The sequence below is a fragment of the Branchiostoma belcheri genome, unplaced genomic scaffold, assembly GCF_001625305.1.
Source record: "Branchiostoma belcheri isolate BF01 breed outbred unplaced genomic scaffold, Haploidv18h27 scaffold3, whole genome shotgun sequence".
NCBI classification, from domain to species: Eukaryota; Metazoa; Chordata; class Leptocardii; order Amphioxiformes; family Branchiostomatidae; genus Branchiostoma; species Branchiostoma belcheri.
In genome coordinates, this window is record NW_017803909.1 from 586033 (window position 1) to 602418 (window position 16386).

Below are 16386 nucleotides of genomic sequence, written 5' to 3' on the forward strand. Positions count from 1 at the left end.
GCCCTTTTCGGAACGGGGGCTCTAAAACGGGGGTGTGATAGGGGATGAATAACCGCTTTTTCAATTTTAGAAAAATGAAACTTTTGAAATTTTTGGGCCTCCTTGTTTACAGAGTATATTTCTTACGGTCTCTATTCTATTCCTACTCACTGCCTTCCATCAAATATGCTTCTTTCTCGAGTTATACGTCGAAATGTGATTTTGCGATCAGCTGATCGCTTGCAGAAGTGGTCACAACCTTTGCAGAAGCGAACTTTTGGCTGTCGATATCATTACCATATGAATGAAAACCAAGCAGATGTCAAACGTATACTAGGACAATCAACAAGCATAGTACCAATTTTGCACCCTACCATCTGCTTGGTTTTCTTTCAAATGATAATGCATCGACTACAAAAATTTCATTTCTGCAAAGGCTGTGACCATTTCTGCAAGCGATCAGCTGATCGCAAAATCACATTTCAACGTATAACTCGAGAATAAAGAATATTTGATGGAGGGCAATAAGTAGGAAAATAAGAGAGACAACAAGGAGTATGCTATGTGAACAAGGGGGCCCAAAAAGGTCAAAATTTTTATTTTTCTAAAATTGAAAAGATGGACATTCATCCCCTATCACACCCCCGTTTTAGAGTCCCCGTTCCGAAAAGGTCCGTATCTCGCTAAGGAAGCCTCGCTCATTCCCAGATTTGGCCATTTCGAGAGTTGGGAAACGCGATGGGCTCTTATGGGGGTTTTACTTTAGGTCTTTCCTGCTCTTGTTCTTGACCTTGAAGCTAACCCCGACTACCTAATTATCACGAATTTATCGGGAAAGAACAGTTTTAGTCTAGCATAGGTTCCTTTGAGACAAACATTCCTAGACCGGCGTATACGAGTGGCTAAATAAGGAGATTTTTGTCTATATTTCTGTCATCTAATTGTGTTCACAAAATCAATCATCTAGGGAAAACACACCATTTATACAAATTAAACTGAAGAATTTTTCAGTTGCATATTAGACATTTGCGAGATAAAACTTCAGCATGTGTAATGTTAGCTAGCCAACTTTATCATAAAGTAAACAAACAAACAAACAAACAAACACACATACAAGAAACTTAATTCCAATTATGTAGCGTTACTAGTTACAACGTTGTTAATGTGCTGTCAGTGAAATCCAAAAGTCGTTGTGAACATTCAAGATGCGCTATATACTTCCCGGAGGTTCAGAGTCTTAGATATTTCTCCTTTAACCCTGTACTTGATATACGACTACGAGTAAACACTAGTGCTAAAAACGCTGCTGGTTTACATTCTATGAATTAGAATACATTACTCTATCATAGCTCCACGCTACTTACATTTCACACATTATAGATGACTAAGATCTAGAACCATTATTAGTGATCATATAAGTGATTGGTACCAGGTCTATGACAGTGAAGATATGAATTTTTACTCAAGAGCCTTCCAATGCATCTTCACGAGTACCTGACCAGGTAGTCTATCACCTTGCAATATACCATAAGTCATCTGCTCATACAATGCTTTCCTCATTATTTTACACATACTAGTACTTAAACCTGATCCATGGTAGCAGCTCACTGGTGAAGACTGTCTTTTCCCCCAGCAAAGATGTGTTTCTAAAGGATAAAGATTCGCTTTACCAATGTAGCCACTAGTCTATACTTATTACACTGAACGTGCGGTGTTCAATGGTCCATGTTGGGACATCCACATTCCACCAACAGACTGTTGATTTCATTCGCCACACACTCGGCCAGCAGGTCACTGACCTCTTGCACCAGGCCGCTCTCTTCTCCACTGGTGATCGTCAACGTTGCTTTGGCCTGTAAAAGGGCACAGTATGAATGATTGTCTTTACCCTTTAGTGATATTATGTAAACGAAAAGACACGGACTGTGAACATCATAAAAATAGGTATACTCGATAGATAGTCAATAGATACTGTAGACTATTGAATATTAATAGTAGCCAGACATACACATAATAGACAACTGTATTGTTCCCCATACACAACACTGTTGATTACTTAATATGTACAATGTCATGTACTTTAAAAAGCTACAACAAACGTCATAGGATGGTGTTACCAGTCGCAGGTAAGGCAGGGCTGACGATTGGTCACCCAGTCTGTAATACGCCAATGCCATCTTCTGGTACAGCAGGCCATTGTCAAGGTCATATCTTTTCAGGAACATTCTACAGCAGATACGCACGGGGAGACGAAAAACATACATAACTTAAATGAAAAAGTTATATGAAAAATTGTTTTATTGTAATCAATCAGTATTAGTAAAAGTTTAAGTATTGAATTAAATAAACCTGTGGCATTCTTCTTCACCTAATTCAGTATCACAAGTACAAAGTATGGCAGTCAGATATATGCTCACTATGCCCATTGTCACAATGGAATACCAAAAAGTGGACTGTGTGTGTTTGCATGGTTTGTAGGACTGCAAAGAAACTAACTTGTATCCGGGCTCCATCCTCTTCCCGTACTGTACGGCCTTCTCCCATTGGCTGAGCTCCACGCACACCTCCACCAGGTCCTTCAGAAGGCGAATCACGTAGACGTTGTCTGAGTGGAGGGTGAAGTCCACCTGGGCCAGACAGGACTCCAGGAAGTACAGGTCGTATTCACGGTGTGTGACGTAGTTAAGGTCTGTATAGTACCGCAACGTTAACGCGATGCTTTAGACACAATATAGTCTGTAGAGGAATTAAACGATATCTCATTGTCAAATCAAAAGGCGTTTTAGAGGGGATGGTCAGGTGTGGAATCCCGGTTTACAAGCTGTTTCTGTAGTATCACTGCACAAACTAAAGATAATCTTAACGCACACATTAACCATGCGTACAGGTTCCGTTTATTTACTTGTGTGTATGTTTACGCAAGCTTTAAGGGTGTGCTTAAAGATTGGATTTCATACAGTGTCTGTTTGTAATACTTGAGAACAGTATGTCTAAAAGCATGGTAAAAAGGATATCCTCAGCCTGTGCCTTGTCTAGGATGTTCTCGGCGTACTCAATGAGAAGGTCCATCTCCTCGTAGAAGTCTGCATCAAACTTCGCAAAGCCGCAAGCCTCGCACTTCTCATACACACCGTCTGGTGGGCGTGGCATTACGCACGGTGAAAAAAATACATATATGCAATATACGGTATAGTAGGGGAGGGGAGCATGAAGAAGGGATGTTGTAGATTTTTAAAGCAACAAGATTTTCCGCCTTGGTTAATGATCAGATTATTGGTGACAGGGAATGCTTGTGGATAGAACACGTTCCTGTAACAAACTAGTCGATTTTTCAAATTGATAGAAAAAACGACAAAAGGGCGTTCCTTTCCCTACACTACCTGCATTAGGAGCGACTCTTTCTGAACAGTCGGGACACTTAACGCACCGCATGAGCCGATCCTGGAAAAGAGATAAGACTACTGTCAAAAGTAGTTACCTAAACCTGCAAATAAAGAGGACAAACTAATTATCAAACTAATTATCAATAAAGATACCGCTGCAGCTAAGACTAATACATGTATTGTCTACATTGACAAGACTGTATACATACACGGTCGGTGTTCCGACAGTCTGCACACTGACAGAGGAAGTGGTACGTTTTGAGGAGCTTCTCTTGTCTCTTCGCGGTGGGCAGCAGAGGCGGAATGTAGCCGTGGAATATCTGAGAAAAAACGGATAGTACAGCGTAAGGCGTTAATGTCAACATTGACGTAGTTACTGATCATAGTGATAAAGATAATGTTGGGAAAGAAGGAAACATAGTAAGTTAAAGCTGGTTATACAGAAAATTAAACATCGAATGAACTATATATAAGGCTCTTAAAGTTATACCGTCAAACCTCAGTGCGAGAGTTGAAGAAAACCTTAATTATGGGGTACCTGGGTTAGACTTACCTGTTCTCCAGGTCGGATGTACTCATTAGCCCGGATCTGTATCTGTGGTCCGTAGAACATGCCGATACAGTTGGACTGGCAGCTGTGGTTGATCATGGAGGCCCTAGACACACATATGGAAGAACGGATTGGATGAACAACGTGGTCAGTCGTAACAATTAAATTCTTCTCACTCCTTGTAGATTTTACATGGTAACTTATGAAGTTACGTCTTGCCTATATGAGCAGAAGGAATTGGACTTACTGCGGGTATACTCCTATCCCGATAGAGCACATGTTCTCATCAAGAATCGCAAAACTGTTGGAGGCAATCTGTAGAAAGGGTACAATTTAATCTTAAGTGTTATATCTTATTGTTAGGCACTATTATATGTCAGTATAATGTTTTACGTACATACTCGTGAATTTTCTGAAACCTGCAACTTGATATTTACTAAACGATAGCGATGGAACAGACGATTACAACCATCTGGCCTCCAAGAAGGCCACATTGACCGTACAAACTATAACATTCGCACGCGTTCACATGACTCACTTTGCCGTAGATCTCCTCCATGAAGGCCCGGTCTGGTAACGCGTCCTTCTCCATGTGTTGGGCCAGGGAATCCATTTTGGAGTCGAGGCTGACGATTCCTTCCTCGCAGCTCTTTAACGTCTCGATATCTAAGGATTTTGTAAACATTCAAAAATCGAAGATATGAGTATGAACAGATAACAGTTATTCATGGCCAAGATCTTCTTTTTTACATACAAAGAATACATGCATCGCACAATGTCAGAAGTAAAGGTCGACTTACTGGAGACCAGACTGCTCAGCGGTCCCAGTGCTCCCATGTCCGTCTTTCTAGCATGCTGAAAGTAAAAATGAAAGAAGTATAAACATGAGATGACAAAAGTCCCAATACAAATGATATCCCAGAGAGTAACGAATTCTGTGCATATGACACTGTAATTTCTTCATGTTTCTTTTAATATGACTGGATTCCTTTTTTACTATTGCAGTTCTATGAAAGCAAGTCGTGTTTATATTTTCTTGTACCATTTTGTAGAGGATCCGCCCCATGACTCGGAGATGTTCAGGTAGGCCCATCAGACGGCTGTACCCGCGGCACTCCGGACGGTGATGGAAGCTGGCCGCTTTCTGAGAGGACAGAGATGATCAAGAAGAATAGGTTTTTGGGGGTGAGTAAATGAATATCTAGGATAACTGAGAAATCATTTATGCAGAAAGGTGGCAGAAATGCAGAATTCTGAAAGAAAAATTTATTCTGACTAATATTGATTCTATCAATAGACACTATAAGCAAGAAAAGCTACACTTCCCATGTGAACGAAAACATACCTTGCACTCTTCGTTGCAATATAAAGCTGCCCGACAGGCGTCGCATCTGACAGAATTTTCTAGTCTGTTGGCAAAGAATCAACAGACATGAGACTCCATTGCACGAGGCATGGCATGGTTGTGACAAGAAGAGGACTTCATCATCATTGATAAAATCAACGAAAGAGACACATTGCATGCAAGAAATATTTCAGTACGCTGTAAAGGCTAGCGTCTATGTAGAAGTTAGCGTATACAAACATGGTTATTTGAACGCTGAAATGATTTATACTGCCTTTTTTTAGTTCAATATCAATCGCTTTTACTGCCAATCGGTTCCGGTATCTCGAATTATGCATAAATCACATGGAGGTATTACCCTCTTTATATTAATATTCTGTAATAAATCAAATGACTAACCTTTTTAAACAATAGTGGCATCGAGTGCGCAGTAGTTCTTCATCAGTCAGGGTATAAGCGTACGGCTCCTCTTTCACAATCAGTGTCCCTGGTTCGATTCCCGAGGACGCCTTGTCGCACCGAATCCCCCGTCCCTGGCCGACTTCGCAGAAGAGCTGGCCCTGCTGCCTCGCCATGTTTGTTTGAAGCACCAACTGCCCCTACAACCGAGCTCAGACCAGAAATAGTAAGAGAGGCAGCGTGTGAGGGACCAGTTGTTTCCAGAAATATCCTGCCCTCTGTCCGCCTGCGCCGGACCATCTTCCTCCTCGCGTGTCAAACGTGCCATGGGAGAAACACAAGAACACCCGTCCATCGTGGCGAGCGCTATGCATACAGCTACACCGTCCTGTTGATATCGTCAATCATAGTCGGTAACGCTGTGAGGAATTGAAAATGTTCAGCAAGACATTTTGCGCCGTTTTTAAGCATCACTTCAAGCGCTATCTTTGTGGCTTATGCAGCGCACTGTTTCATTAGTCCATAACGTATCAGCTTTGCTTTTTCTCGAGACAAAGATATTTCTAAAATGCGAAGGAAACATATCCCAAGAAAAAATAAACCTTTTCATTTCTTTGACATACCATATTAGAATAGAACATGAATACAAAGCTCTTAATTGAGGAAAGAAAACTGACGAAATATATTCAGTGACAAAATCCAACTTTATTAAGGTGCCTTTGTGCAGAAACACAGTCACTAATCATAACACCTATTTACTTTGTTTTCCATAAATTCAGATATTCCAAAATTATACAATTACCTCACCATATCTATGTACAAATTTTACACCATCTGACAGGGCAATTATAATACAGAAATGATCAACCAAACCTTTCAAAATGGCTCAATCTATGTGATTCCATAGCCTACATATCAATACTATCGTAAAGCATAGCCTATTGTTTTATGATATACAGCAAAAGCTTGATATCAGATTGTGCAAGCAAACGTAATTTTTTTTTCTGGACAAGAAATTATATATATACATTTGATCCTTTTCTGCATAAAAGAAGCAGATAGACAATTCTGTTTCAGACTGCACGTGCTCAGTACAACGTAACATTGCTACATTACAAGGCTTTAACATTGTTCCTCTTTAAGTTGTAGGTACTTGGCAATGCTTTCTAATTTTTTTTAATCACAATGGCACTCATATGACTCGGATCGGGTATATGTTGAAAGCAGCAATGTACGGCTTTGTTGAAGGGTACTTTGGATGAAGGAGGAAGGATTGTTGGGGGGGTGCTATTAAACTGTAAAGAGAATGACCCATTTCAAAGAACAACAGAAAGATTGTAACATTACAGTTTTAGAAATAAACTTCAAACTATTCATTTAAAAATCCTCCCTTACCCCAACAAGATTCTTCACAGTTGACAATATCTACATCTAAGCATACATGAATGTCACTCTAAACAATGGGAACAAGGACAAGAAAGTATCTATTACATAGCATTAGACATGTAGTTCATATAACCACCTAGTGCTGGCGTGTTACACTGATGGGTAGCTAAACTGCCTATACAGATACAGACAATCAGTGCAGTATTTAGACACACAGTGAATGCTATAAAGATATCTCATTCTTGATACATCTCACATTATCTTACAAAATTGTTAGACGTGCTGTTTCTGAATTAACCAATAATGAAGTGCTTTTTAGAGCATATCACAAAATCATCCTCATTTGGATGAAAAATGTTTAAAAGCAATGAGCTCTTATATACACTTTCAGTGTCTATTCTCAACTTTGGCACCTGAGTGGCATTTCAGACACACTCAGAAATGTTTCAACTACTGTTATAAAGAATTCATGTTTTTCTGAGAATATAATCTCAAACATTGTCCCAAATAACAAGAAATGTAGATACAAACTTACATAAAAGTACAGCAGCATGAAGTGGAGATTTTGTGAAAGCTAATTATTCCTATGAATGTATCACATGTTCTCTAACATTGTTGAGAATACTGTGGTTTGTTTGCCAATCTGATACATTGTAGCAACTCTGTTATTTTGGACCCAGTTTAACCATCCATACTGTATCAATTTGATTCCTTAGTTCTCTCATATTTACAGATAAAAAAACGATGGCTCGGAAAAATCAAAGAACCAGGATACAAAGTCAGTATGGCCTTAATGGACACCTACATGTACATAGAGATGAGTCAATGATCCACTAACTTAAAGATTAAGTGTATTGCACAGAGAAGAAGAGATATCTATCATCTATCTTTAGTGATCCAAGGGCTAATTAAAAGTGGCAGGTGATCTTTCTTAAGATTATTTTTGTATCATAAAGGTAGCCCACACAGAATCTTTTTGAGTAGGAAAATTGTAAAAAATAGGTTTTTAAAGATGTTTTGAACACTCCACCTATATTACTACAGTACTGTAGCTGCTTTGACAGAATTGCACATTCGGGTCCCTGTCTTCTTAGCCATTTCAATCTCCTGTATGATTTTTGTCACATACAATTATTCCTTCTTATAAGTAGCACACATTTCAAACTTTTGTCATCTGTACTTACAGCTACATTGTAGTAAGCATCTAGGGAAGCTTTGACTACATAACAAACCTTACAAACATTCTAGCTAGGGCCTGTTCTGTACAGTAAAACAACGCCATCATAACAAGTGATACTATAGTGTGTTCCTTACAAACCAAGTTTGAAAACTCACAGTCATGTCATTAACAGGATATACAAGTGCAGGAATGTCTATGACACATTTGACAAATACATTTGCATATCATGCGTACTCTCTATTTTCTTCACAAGAGAAGATATGTTCTATTACTTGTTTAAAGAGTTCATAAATTCTTTTGTAGTGTAATCTCAGATAGGAATGATCTCATGGCAAAACTACTTCATTCAAAAGCTGACAGACAAGCTGCGCAGTCCCTCTCCAGCAGCACTACTGAATGACACAAGCCTTACTGCCGTTGCCACTGTTGATGGAGCCGTTACTGCCGTTCTGGGCCCCTGCTGTTCCTCCTCCCTGCATCGCCTTCTGAGACTGAATTACCTGGAAAATGATAAATGGTAAACTTATTCATAAAAATAAACCTTTCTTTTCAACCATGTACTGCCGTAGTTCTAAGGCTGTCAGCTTTAGAATCTGAATAGCCAAAATTATGTAGGTAAAATTGTTTTGAAAGAAATTGAAACTGGAAAATTTTTCTTTTGGCGAAAAATTATTTTGTGGCCATTGAATTTAGATCCACAGATGTATTACACTCTTGTGTGCCATGATTGGCATTTAGAACTTAGAATAGAAGAGAGCAATTCAATCAACTTGGCAACCCAACAGGAAATTTGTAAGCATTTTGTCATAACAACAAGAATTTTGCAATTCAGCTGTTTGACTTTCAACATAGCAATTACAGCTGAAAGTAGAATTTTTGTGTTCCATGAAGTTAATATATCCTGGTCAACAAAAGAGGTCAGTAACAAATCGAAAATTGCACGCTGTAACTAAAACTAACAGTTATTCAAATCATTGCACAAGATCACACAAAATTCTACAGGACACTAATCTTTTTTTTCTAATGGGAAAACAGATAACACACAGCACAATTAAAGGGCCATATTTGCTGACTACAAATTAGAGACAGTCAACAAGCTGGGCTAATTTTGAAATATGTTGTATTAGCTTCAAAATAATTTCTATGAGTTTAGATACTATGTTATTATTAATCATGGTACAAAGCAATGTACAGAATGATATGAATTCCTGAGTGCAGGCATGTGCTTTTCATCATCATCATGTATACAGCAGAAACACATTGGATTGTTGCGATTGTCTAGATATTCTGGCATTGTAGAATGCATATGATGTATGGTGCAATGCATTTGGTGTTGACATTCATATTTTTCCATGAGCTGTCCTTGGTGCTGAAATGTAAGTGCACTGCTCTGTTGCTCTTTTATACTATAGTATACTCTCCAGGCTTTTCCACGATTATTCAAAGCTGATTTGCAAACATGCAAGTTAAAGCTGTTAAAGTTTGATGGAACTTCATTGCTTGATTGCATTCAATCAAGCATAATTTCTGAAATATGCAGTTAATTATGATATTGGAATTAAGAAAGTTGATCTGTTATCCAAAGCAGTGATATGAACAACATTTTGCATAATAAGGTGGCCTTTTATTTAAATTCTGGTTAATGGAATATTTGTACACCTTACACCCTGTGAGGATTAAAACCCATGATGATAGACATTTCAGGTGATGTTGCTGATCCATAGTAATAAACATTAACATGCAGCTTCTCTTGAAAAAAGACATTTTCAAAACATATTGATGCAAAACAGAGGTTCTTGCTATGCAGAGTTCAAGCTACAGTTTTCCTTTACTGTGGTACTAAATGTTTATTTCTCTGTACTGAAAAAAAAGCCAAAATAGCCAAAAGCTTCTTTCCAAAGCAGCCAAGCTGTGAAGCAGAGGAGACGGGAAATCTGCACAACTGCAAGTCAACATGCCAAGTTAAAAGCTTAGCACCTTAATTTGCTCAGAATGAAATGAACTATTTGCACTATTTGAACGTTTCCTTCACACACTCCTATTTCTACATATATTTGAGTCTTATTCTCACTGATCTAAGAGAAAACTGACACTAGGACTAACTTTACATCTCAGACACATGTCATGCACAACAACCCGTAATTTAGACTCTCTCCAAATGTAAGAAATGATGGTAGGGACAGGATAAGATTGACAGACAAGCAAACCAATAATATGACTTGAATAAACCATGTTGAAGCTGAACAATTCATTCATCTACTTACATGGTGATTTTGTAAAAAAAAAATTGGTTTGCTTGCCCTTGATGTTCTGAATGAAGCCTGTATCTCATGTATGTTAACCTTCTCCCTGCAAAGAGCTCATTCACACATGCACCAATGACTGGTACAGTAGTAATGACTCAGCAAGGAGAAGGTTAAGGTAAAGAGATGGATGTTGGTATGGTGACAGACAAACAGAATGTAGTCAAACAAGATGAAGGGAGGGGTGGAATTACAACTGAAATGGAAGACAGGGGTTGTCAAAACAGCTAACTGAAGAAGGCTGGGTGCGCTTGAACTTTGAGCAAATGTGACGGGCGTGTTTCAAATGTTGGGGTATAAAATTTAAATAAAAATGAAAATTGCATGGCTTGGGATGGGATGTGACAATTCAAAAGAAATGATGAGGGTATGAAGAAAATGGAAAAATTCTATCAGTGAAGCAGTATGAAATACTAGTATGTATGGCTAGCTAACCATAAGTCTAAAGCATATTGATATGTGTGAGTTCTGTATGGACAGTTGGAGTATAGGGCTGCTAACTAGCCTTAAGGGATGACTCACTATGGAAGAATTTTAATTCCTTAAGGGACTGGTCAGGAACAAACAGCTATCAGCTCAATGTCAATGTTATCTCTTGGGCTTGGCACAGCATTTGAGCTGGTCTTAATAGGCCCATTGATGTTTCTGACTTTGGGAGAAGAGTTGCTTTTACAGTCCTACTCATGTAACCTGTACCCTTTGGAGTGGCCTTCAGACCTTGTTATGTGGTGACCAATAAGTAAGAAAAAAGGTACATGTACAGTACAGTTGGTCATTAGTCACAGCTCGAGCTGGTAGCAAACAGTGAAGAGTGTCACACATTTGTGTCTCTTGTAAGAGGTGGAAAAGAATTACACATCGACAAAAGGAAACGACTAGGGAATTTCAGGGACATTGTTGTTAAATAGACACAAACATTTTTTAGTAGAAATCCATCTGCATTACACACATAAACCTGCACATATTACATCCTGTTATCTAATAATAACAATTAAGGTTACTGAACAACATTAAGCACCATAATGATTATTTGTCCCACACCACATTAACACCTTTAGCAGTGAGTCACCAAGCTTCAGCTTTGTCCTTATTGAACACCTTTTGAACTTGACATGCTCACCATATGCCATGCATGTGTATTAGCATATTTGCATTAATATATTTTACTTTGGACCTATATCTTAACACTCAAAGTTTTGAACCAGGTGATTTATATTACATTAATAATTTTGTCTTTAAATGGGTCTAAATAAAACATTGAAAAGAATCAAATTTTTTTTAAAGCTCAAAAGACATAGGTCCAACTAAAACATAAATTTAAGTATTTGCACCTTGCAATAACTTTGCAGCCCATTGATAAAAGAACATAAAAGTTGATGCATGCATACAATGAATACACCAGAAGACAATAATAAATGTGCAGAGAAATGCATAGAGGTGCGTTGAAATAAACAAGATATAAAATAAAGATGGTTGCAGAAAGGAGGATTTGAGAAAGAAATCAGATAAAGCAGAGAACAACATGGCCACTGAATATATAGCCTTACATTTGGAGAGTCTGAACTTCCAGTGCCCAAACCACCATTCCTTTTTGCCCTCTGGTTGTTGCCTGTTTGCTCCTTATCATTTGGGTCCAACTCAAAGCTGTACACACTAACAAGATCATCCTGAGGGGGGTGAAAATGTTACACAGGTGAGAATCGTATGCCTACACATAATCACACCGACTACGAGCAACAAAACACGACATCAAAAGCTGCTCCATCCACGGACACAGACGCTGACACCTGCTTGACAAGAGTTACGGCACAGCAAGCTGCAACACTCAGGTGCATGCAGGTGCATTGGTGGACAGGCGTCCATTCAAAACAACCACAGCTACCACCACAGGATGCACAATTAGCATGAACCACTGATCGGACACGCACCTGGAACATTCCTTTGCTGATGAAACACTTGTTTCACAAATGCAACCATGCTCATGCACATGCCCACACTCAAGTATTATGGACCAGTCTTTGTCCAGCACAAGACGAGATCGTGGCAAGCTTTGCTCATATCAGAAATCATTGACAAGATCTTAAATCTTCTGACAATTTCAAGCAGTGTGATTCTTCTATCATAACGATTACAGCATTTTTTGCAAAGCTGCCAATCAGTTCTGTGCTGAAGAAAGCCCAAGCCTTGTGAAATGTGTGAACATGAACGTCAACATGTATGCACACGTTTGTAGAGAAACACAGTTATATGGCGTAAACAAAAATACAGATGAAGCAAACATGATGGTGATTAGTGACACTGTTACACAGGTTGTCCTTACATTTGCACCACTACCATCGGAAGACTGTTTTGCTCGCAGCATTTTCTGGCCTTTCAACATCTGAAAAAGATAGGAGCCGTGCACACATTACAGATAAAGATTATGTGGACTGGAAATTCTCTACGGCAAAAACTACTGTTACTACATGTACAAACATGTCACTACCGTCTCAGAAGAGAGTTGCAAAAAGGGTGCTTAACAGTGGGAAAAAGTGATCAACAGCCAACACCAGATGTTAGCAATGGCTTATGCACATGCTGGTTAGTGCAGACCTACAGGAAGCTACCTGACATGGTTACGGCCACCGGGAAACTTAAATACTAGTCTCCAAGCAGATGTAAGGCTTGTTTTGTCGTTGAGATGAACAGACTCCAGGAAATGTGCACTACTTGAAAGATGCACAAAACAGAAAATAAAGCCATACATCTGCTTTGAGATAATGATGGAATCGAAAATGAGATCAATGTTTACTAAGGACTGTTTTCTAAGTATCTGAGTGTCCTTCTCCCTTCTAAGTGGTTGCATGATACTTTGCTGCACACCAACAAAAAAGGGAAAAAACATTATCTAACTGCATTTATTATCTAACTGTCCTATGTACAGCACATACCCGGTATATCCATATTGTACAAAATGTACATCAAACAAAATCATGTTTCATGTGTTCTCATATTTAGTAAAGGATACAGCCATATCAGTACAATAATGAATATACATTGTACTTGATATATAGTCTGCATTTTGCAATTGTCACACTGATTTCAATCCAAATGCCTATCTGAAGCACAATTTCTAGTCAGCAGCTTCAAAAATTGATGAAAGCATGCCACATGCCACTATAGGGACCAGAATGTCATATACTTTGCTGATCATGCTGATGTTGGTCGCATGCACACAAAATGTGTTTGTTTCATGCCATAGAATGGATTTTAGAGCAACAGCAGAAAGTTCTGACAGCCCTTCTGGTACAGCTCTTATCCCACTCAATGGATGCTCTGAGGTAGAATGAGCTTAAGACCAATGACATTCTTACCCAATTGGCAATCCAGCCATTATAACCTTGTAGAAAAATGCAGTGTTGATGCAGGCCATGTTAGCCATCAAACAGAAGAATAGCATCATACATTACACTAGGTACAAACACTGCTGCAGACTCAGTGCTAGGCTTGTAACTCTTTGAACCTCCCCTGCAGACCTACCGTGTTGAGAATCTCCACTCTGGTTTTGAGTTTGTTGCCGGAGCTGTTGGCTACGGCAGACACGTGTCGCCAGAACGGCTCAAACTGCTGCTCTTCTGCTGGCTTGCCCTTCCACTCTGAACACAGGTCCTGCAGAACACAGCATGAAGAAAGTGCTATAATTCTCAGACAGTTTTCAGTTTTACATTATGTTCTCTAAATGTGCACCTCCATTACTTATTCATCATACCTGCAAAACCTATCAAACATTGCAAACAACTGCAACATTTCCTACAGCATCTTACATTCTTTATAATGCACCTGTTGCACAATCATCCAAATAATGGTAAGAGCTATTCTGTACAGTGTACAGTGTAGCAGCTCACATTGTACATGTAACTGTTGTAAGACAAGGCAACTGTAACAGTTATAACCTAACTTTCCCATATTCCCACACATTACCTGTATTCTCTTCTCTTTCTTCTCAAGTCTCTCAAACTTCTTTTTGAGAACTTCCAGCTCATTTCTCAGCTTGCTTTCCTCAGAGGCCTCCCCAGAAATGGTCTGACGCCGCTGCATACCCGGGTTCTGCAACTGTTCCATCTGCCGCAACTCCTGCATTGTTGTACGGAAAACATGTTCAAGACTTTCTTATAGTTCAAATGTGTGATCTTTTCTCATTTGTCTCATTATCTGTCTATCATTCTTTGGTCTTGTCGCTAAATCATTAACATTTTATCAAGCAAAAATGCTCACGTATGAAACTGAACGAAGACTCAAGCCACTATCCAAAGATGAATAACAGGTTAGTAAATGAACAACTGAATCATATGGTATCACCACTTATTAGTTTAACAAGATAGGAAACAATGATTGCTAACCTTGGTTGTCATCTTCATGAGCCTGTTGTCATTGACAGAGTCCTCCTGTACCCCGTACAGCTGGAATGTGATGCAGCCATGCTCAAAGTACCCAAGCTGATCCTGTAAAATAACACTTGGTTTAACAGAAGTACAAACCTTTTCATTTTGAAAGATATTTGACAACTACGTGTCAACAACACATGCACTGAATATTTTAAAGCAGTTCAAATAAGATAGCTACAGAATTTTGGAATAGACCAGTCCTTATTTTATCCTAACTGACCTCATTGACAGCAGGATAGGTGATGATCCTGTGATGTTTGAACTCAGGAGACAGGGTATCCTTAATGACAGGTGTGCTGGTGACATCCTCGTCTTGGTACACCTTGTACTTGATATGCAGACCCTTGGAGTACTTGGCTTTATTCACCTCTGCACTTTTGATAGTCACCTAGAGGGGGAGGGTCAGAAAAATCTTATATTGAGCTATGAATTCTTTCTACATCAAACCTTTTGCATACTTTTTGCTTTCCTCACCTAAGTTTAATTTGATTCAAGATATTCACAAGATACCTTGTAGTGGAATGGTTTCCCTAGCAGCTCTTGGGGATCTTCCACAAAGAAGTCCTCATCGAGGGGTTTCCCTTTGTCACTGCATGGTGTGATGTTGACGTACAAGTTGCCCTCCTCTACTCCCTGCACAGATGGAAATTAACATATACACTCTTAACTGTCATGTACCTAATGTGTTGGTAAAGGCACCAAGGAAAGGGCCAACTACATGCTACATCCATACATATGTCGAGGTAGAGACTCCAACCCAGCATACCAATAGAAATCCCGATCATAGTCTTTGTCAACAGAAAGATCCTGTAGAGATGCTGATCAGAGTCTGAAAATTTAAAGACGTTCCCTTAAGAGATGGTCAGAATTTTCCAACCTCCATTCATGTCGCTTTCGATCAATGGATTGACTCGAAATTCAGGATTTGTCAATGGGAAATGTCCCAATCACATTAACAGCAACCTGATTGGAGTCTCTGTCAACAAAGACTCCAGATCGATCAGAGTCTCTACCCAGATGTATATACAAAGCTAAAATGACAGATGACATCCCAGAGACTGCCCGTACCTTGTAATCTGTTACGGCAAGTTTGTCATCAAAGTCCAGAGCGTAAGACAGGGACTGCAAGAAGACATTTGCCGTGCCAATCAGCACGTCTTCAGGAGGCTCCCAGAACGGGTCCTCCTCCTTTGGTATCTTCATCACATCCTCATCACCATCTAAATGCCTCTGGTACAGTTCCTGCATACATGGGTACAAACAAAATCAGACATTTAGTACATTGTTGACACAGTAATATAAATCTCAAATATGTCCAGTAAGTAACCCAAATATTTATATACAGTTTGCCCTCTCTTATATGTAAATATTTGCAAAGTGACACTTTGCACACATTTTTCTCTAAGAACACATTTTTCTCTAAGTTCATTTGGCTGG

General features: G+C 39.1%; 2 protein-coding genes across 7 annotated transcripts in view; both read right to left on the bottom strand.

Moving 5' to 3' along the window:
- Positions 1-712: 712 nt before the first annotated feature.
- Positions 713-5987, bottom strand: LOC109473517 (N-lysine methyltransferase SMYD2-like). The gene is made up of 13 exons (XM_019773395.1): positions 5657-5987; positions 5258-5321; positions 4955-5056; positions 4713-4767; positions 4451-4578; positions 4160-4227; positions 3916-4018; positions 3572-3682; positions 3360-3420; positions 2994-3113; positions 2476-2650; positions 2097-2205; positions 713-1832 (listed from the first exon to the last, which is right to left on the bottom strand). Exons 1-13 carry the CDS (start codon positions 5830-5832, stop codon positions 1695-1697), a joined length of 1410 nt encoding a protein of 469 aa, XP_019628954.1. The 5' UTR covers positions 5833-5987; the 3' UTR covers positions 713-1694.
- Positions 5988-6341: 354 nt separating this feature from the next.
- Positions 6342-16386, bottom strand: part of LOC109473495 (kinesin-like protein KIF28P) — a 39781-nt gene continuing 29736 nt past the window's right edge. For 3 of the 6 annotated variants that reach the window (XM_019773364.1, XM_019773366.1, XM_019773365.1), the window contains 9 exons: positions 16018-16191; positions 15460-15582; positions 15170-15337; positions 14905-15006; positions 14486-14638; positions 14045-14173; positions 12846-12905; positions 12073-12192; positions 6342-8722 (listed from right to left, as the gene is read on the bottom strand). In XM_019773364.1, coding sequence (XP_019628923.1) covers positions 8612-8722; positions 12073-12192; positions 12846-12905; positions 14045-14173; positions 14486-14638; positions 14905-15006; positions 15170-15337; positions 15460-15582; positions 16018-16191 — 1140 coding nt within the window. In that variant the 3' untranslated portion in view covers positions 6342-8611. The remainder of the gene's footprint in view (positions 8723-12072; positions 12193-12845; positions 12906-14044; positions 14174-14485; positions 14639-14904; positions 15007-15169; positions 15338-15459; positions 15583-16017; positions 16192-16386) is intronic. The other 3 variants (XM_019773367.1, XM_019773368.1, XM_019773369.1) reach the window with 3 other exon arrangements.

What these genes read in the sequence shown, in the direction of transcription:
- LOC109473517 (XM_019773395.1), bottom strand. Translation starts at nt 5,832, where the DNA reads ATGGCGAGGCAGCAGGGCCAGCTCTTCTGCGAAGTCGGCCAGGGACGG. An exon ending in TGCCACTATTGTTTAAAAAG is followed by an intron (nt 5,322 to 5,656) that starts GTTAGTCATTTG and finishes CTTTGCCAACAG; the next exon opens with ACTAGAAAATTCTGTCAGAT. An exon ending in AGGATGGAGCCCGGATACAA is followed by an intron (nt 2,206 to 2,475) that starts GTTAGTTTCTTT and finishes TATCTGCTGTAG; the next exon opens with AATGTTCCTGAAAAGATATG.